Source organism: Chrysochloris asiatica, unplaced genomic scaffold (genome assembly GCF_000296735.1).
Source record: "Chrysochloris asiatica unplaced genomic scaffold, ChrAsi1.0 scaffold00026, whole genome shotgun sequence".
In the NCBI taxonomy this organism is placed as follows: Eukaryota; Metazoa; Chordata; class Mammalia; order Afrosoricida; family Chrysochloridae; genus Chrysochloris; species Chrysochloris asiatica.
This window is the reverse complement of record NW_006408544.1, coordinates 116123-120688: the sequence shown is the minus strand read 5'-3', so window position 1 is coordinate 120688 and position 4566 is coordinate 116123. Positions and strand designations below refer to the sequence as shown.

The 4566-nt window shown below is 55.2% G+C and overlaps 1 protein-coding gene across 1 annotated transcript in view; it reads left to right on the top strand.

Annotated features, from left to right (window-relative positions):
- The window catches only part of HIVEP3 (human immunodeficiency virus type I enhancer binding protein 3), a 61397-nt gene extending 57681 nt beyond the window's left edge, over window positions 1–3716 (top strand). The window contains exons 5-6 of the mRNA XM_006839823.1: window positions 723–1633; window positions 2979–3716. Of these exons, the coding sequence (XP_006839886.1) occupies window positions 723–1633; window positions 2979–3716 (1649 nt within the window). The remainder of the gene's footprint in view (window positions 1–722; window positions 1634–2978) is intronic.
- Window positions 3717–4566: the final 850 nt, after the last annotated feature.

The window sequence follows — 4566 nt, the reverse complement described above, 5'->3', positions numbered from 1 at the left end:
GGTTCTAGCCCAGCTCTGCAGCTACCTTACTTGGGCATGTTATCTACTTTCTCTGTGCCTCAGTGTCATCTGTAGCATGAACTTGTAGCAAACTCAGAGGGCTGCTCGGGAGCCAAATGAATTACTACAAATGAAACCTTTAAGACTGAACCTGGCACATAGGCAAAAAGAACACTGTTCATATTAATAGTTGTAACTTGCCGACTCGTCACTTACAACACATTACAACACAATTCAATGTGTACAGAATAGAATTGCTCATAGGGTTTTCAAGGTTGTGATCTTTTGGAAGCAGGTCACCAGGCCTTAGTAGTTGTGGTAGGCAATAGATAATGTTGTTAGTGTCATCAAGTTGGTTCCAACTCATAGTGACCCTATATAGGATTTCCGAGGCTGTAATTCTTTGTGGGAGCAGAAAGCCTCATCTGTCTCCCACAGAGCAGCTGGAGGGCTCAAACCACCAACCTTGTGGTTCACAGCCCAGTGCTTATCCTACAGCACCATCATGTTCCCCAGATAGATACTTTCAGGAAATAATGCTATTATTATTTACAAACTGTTTCCACATCTATATGTCTCTAGATCAGACCAATAATCTTATGTCATTGCTATGGTTACTATGACCAATATGCAGATGAGGAAGTGGGCATGGGGAATAGCAGTGAGGGGCCGGCATGGTCCAGGACTTGAGTGACCCCGTGTCTCTGGCGTTTGTCCTCCAGGAACCAGTGACGACCCGTTCCAGGACTCTGAAGGGCGAGAGGGCTCAGAGGCTGTGGAGGAGCACCAGTTTTCAGACCTGGAGGACTCAGACTCAGATTCAGACCTTGATGAAGACGAGGAGGAGGAAGAAGAGGAGGAGGAAGAGAGCCAGGACGAACCATCTGGACAGTCCTCAGAGGCACAGCCACCCGGCCCACCAGCCACACTGCAGGCAGACTCCTCGCCCAGGCAGGACCCTCAGCCCCCAGATCCCCCCTCTGGTGACCAGGCTGAGTGGGGCAGCTCGGGCTGGGATGCTGAGTACTTGGCAGCGGGCACTGGCCCCACGTCCTGCCAGAGTATCCTGTGTCTCCCGGGGCTGGGACCGGCCATGCTCAGCCGCATGGAGAGGGACACAGGCCCGGCCCTGAGCTCCAAGGCCACATTGTTGAGAAGGCCATGGACTCCGAGCAAAGAATCGGGCAGCCGCCCACCGCTCGCCCGCAAACACTCACTCACCAAAAATGAGTCATCTCCCCAGCGATGTTCACCGGCCCGAGAACCACAGGCCTCAGCCCCCAGCCAGCCGGGCCCTCTCCCTTGTGGGTCCCCAAGACTTGAGCTGTCTCCTCTCAGCTCCAGCCCCCTGCAAAGAGAACTGCCCCCTCGAGCACATCTGCCCCCTGAACACGAGGGCTCCACAGACCCAGGCCCTTCAAGATACTCGCCCACCAGGAGATGGTCCCCAGGTCAGGCCGAGTCACCGCCAAGGCCAGCGCTGCCAGGGAAATGGGCTTCAGCAGCGCTGGGCAGCCCCGCAGCAGGCGAGCGCAGCCCAGGCGTGGGGCTGGCCCTGCGGGCTCCATTCCCGCCCGTGCCTCTACCTCACAAGCTTCTCAGCAGAAGCCCGGAGACTGGCGCCTCCCCCTGGGTGAGTTCCTGCTGAGTGGCAGCTGGGCTGGTTCTCCCCTGTGGGTGGGGGACTGCACCCCCTAAGGCACATCCGTCAGTAGCTAACACAGCGAAACCTGCCGGAGCCAGAACTTAACAGGACTACGTTGTTTTTCTGGGGCTCACAAGTTTTCCACCTGTGACAGGCCACTTTTCCATTGTTCAGTTTAGTGGAAATTTTGGAGTTTCCACTTTATACCAGTGGAAGCTTTCACAGTCTGCTGCAATCATTTGCCAAACATTGGGCACCATGTTATACCATCTGGTTCAGTTTCACCTCAGAAGGAACATAGAATGGGCTCTGAATCAGGCTGCTGGGATTAAACCTAGGTCCTCTGCAGTGGCTCCATGTGATAAGCACTGGACTGTGAACCACCAGGTCCACAGTTTGAGCCTGCCAGCCTGGATAGGGTTTCTGAGGTTTTATATCTTCATGGGAGCAGAAAGCCTCATCTTTCTCCCGTGAAGTGGCTGACTGGATGGTACTGAACAAGTGCTGTGGCCTTAAATGTGGGTGCCAATGCTTGTGCGATGCCCCTCTGTTCTTGGAGCAGAAAAGGTCAGATGGCAAAGTTTAACCAAAATCATTACCATCTCCACCACCACTGTCACCAACACCCTTACAATCAATCTCAGCTGTCACCACAGACAACACTCGCTATCACCAGTCGCCATTGCTAACACCATGTCTGTCATCATTGCATCCAGCACACCATTACTGTAGCCCATCGGTGTGATCCAAGTTGTCACACCATCACCATCCAGCACTAAGCCTGTCTCCACAGCTGTCATCTGCCCCCATCCCTGTCAACTTACCTCCCAACACCTTTCCTGTTGCTCACTGTTAACCACCAGCAGCAGCATCCACACCATTGCTCAGAGACTTCGGTCCCTGGAGGAGCACTGGGCTAACAGTCTCCTTGGTTTTTAATTTGGGGTAACATTAAAATTTCTGGCAGTGGGAGCAGGTCTAGAATCTCAAGTGAGAGCTCATGGCCAAGGGTGATAGTGAGTCCAAACCATTTTAGAAACTTGAGAGGCAGCAGATCTGAGAGGGTGGGTTCATGGCTGACACCAGGATCAGTCCCAACAAGGACAGACAGCCATGGTGGCTGAGTGGACTCCCGGTCACCCAGGGTTGGTGGTGGCCCTGACACAGGGCAGCCTATGTGCAGGGATGGGGGCAGGGAGCTGGGTTCTGGCCCCAGCTTCGGCAGTGACCTGCTGGGTGATCTCTGACAAGTCCCTCCCCATCTCTGGGCCTGAGGTTTTGTGGGTGACCAGCATGGAACCTTCTTGTGACGCATCTTGTTTTCTGACCCCAGCAGAAGGCCAAGTCCCGAAGTCCTTCCTGCTCCCCTGGCCCGGCTCATCCTCTCTCCTCCTGGCCCTTCTCCGCCCCCTACGACCTGCACAGCCACTTCCCAGCCCGGACAGAGGAGAACATCTTCAGCCACCTCCCCCTGCACTCCCAACACTTGGCCCACGCCCCGCGCCCCTTGATCCCCATCGGCGGGATACACATGGTGCAGGCCCGGCCAGGGGCCCACCCCACCCTGCTGCCAGGGCCCACCGCGGCCTGGGTCAGTGGCTTCTCAGGGGGCGGCAGCGACCTGACAGGGGCCCGGGAGGCCCAGGAGCGAGGCCGCTGGAGTCCCACTGAGAGCTCTTCAGCCTCCGTGTCCCCTGTAGCCAAGGTCTCCAAGTTCACACTGTCCTCCGAGCTGGAGGGCAGGGACTACCCTAAGGAGCAGGATAGGACGAGTGGGGGCCTGGGCAGACCTCCCGACTGGGAGCCCCCAGAGTCCACTCCCACAGACAGCCCCTGTACCCCCCCTGAGGCCCTGCCCGGGTCACCCCAGGGCCGCGGGGCCGAGGAGACCTGTAGCCCCCGCTTGGAGACACTGCGCACTTTCGCCAACCCCAAGACCTCGGCCACCCCACCGCTGGACCGTAGCAGCTCAGTGGGCTGCCTGGCAGAGGCCTCCCCACGCTTCCCAGCTCGGAGGAGGAACCTTTCTGGGGAGCCTGGGACAAGTCAGGGCTCCTCCAGACCAGCCTGAGGACAAGGGCAGACCAAGCTCGTAGTCTCCCGCCACTGCTTCAACATCTGGCTTCCGGTGTTCCGACAACAGACGTTTTCAGTCAACTTCCTCAAATCATCTTGCCCTCAGGGGCCTCTTTCCCGTCTGTCCATCTGTCTAAGCAGCTTCTGCTCAGAAACCCATCTGTTTTATCTTTCATGTATGCAGTTACCTGTGCCTTTTTCTATACATTTTGTTGCTTGAAAAGAAACAAAACACACACGCAGATCACCCATGAGGAGTTTTGGAAGCTGTGAATAGTTCGTGCTTTTTGGCGGGAAAGCCGTGTAAGTAGAGCCTTACCCTCTGCTATTGCGGTCAGCAGCCCCTTAACCCTAAGGCCTGACTAGCAACAGCCATTTGCTGCAGGGAAGGGGTTGCACTGAAAGGGCGGCGGTGGGGTGGGAAGAAACTTTAAAATATATATGATTAAATGTAAAAGCCAACGCTCCTAATGTACAGAGATTTATTGTTCCTATTTATTGTCACTTTGTCTCACCTCAACTGGGGGCCACCACTCTGCAGGGCCAGCTGCCCAAGGCAGAGGGACCCAAACACAGGCAGGCCCAGAAATACCGCCTTTCTATATTTTTTTTATTTCTAAGAAAAGGGAAATGTGTTACTTTTCTTAGGATTTAAATGCAAAAAACATAGAACAGGTAGAAGGTAGATGCTGGTTTCCCCAGGGCTCCCAGATATCCACTTGGATATGGCAACAGTAGACTGCCCCCTCCCCAGCGCCTCCTTTTTGTGCACCCATCCTCACCCCTGGGCTAGAACCGTGACTGTCCACTTCTCAATTCCTTACCACCTGCTCTAGGCCTGGCTC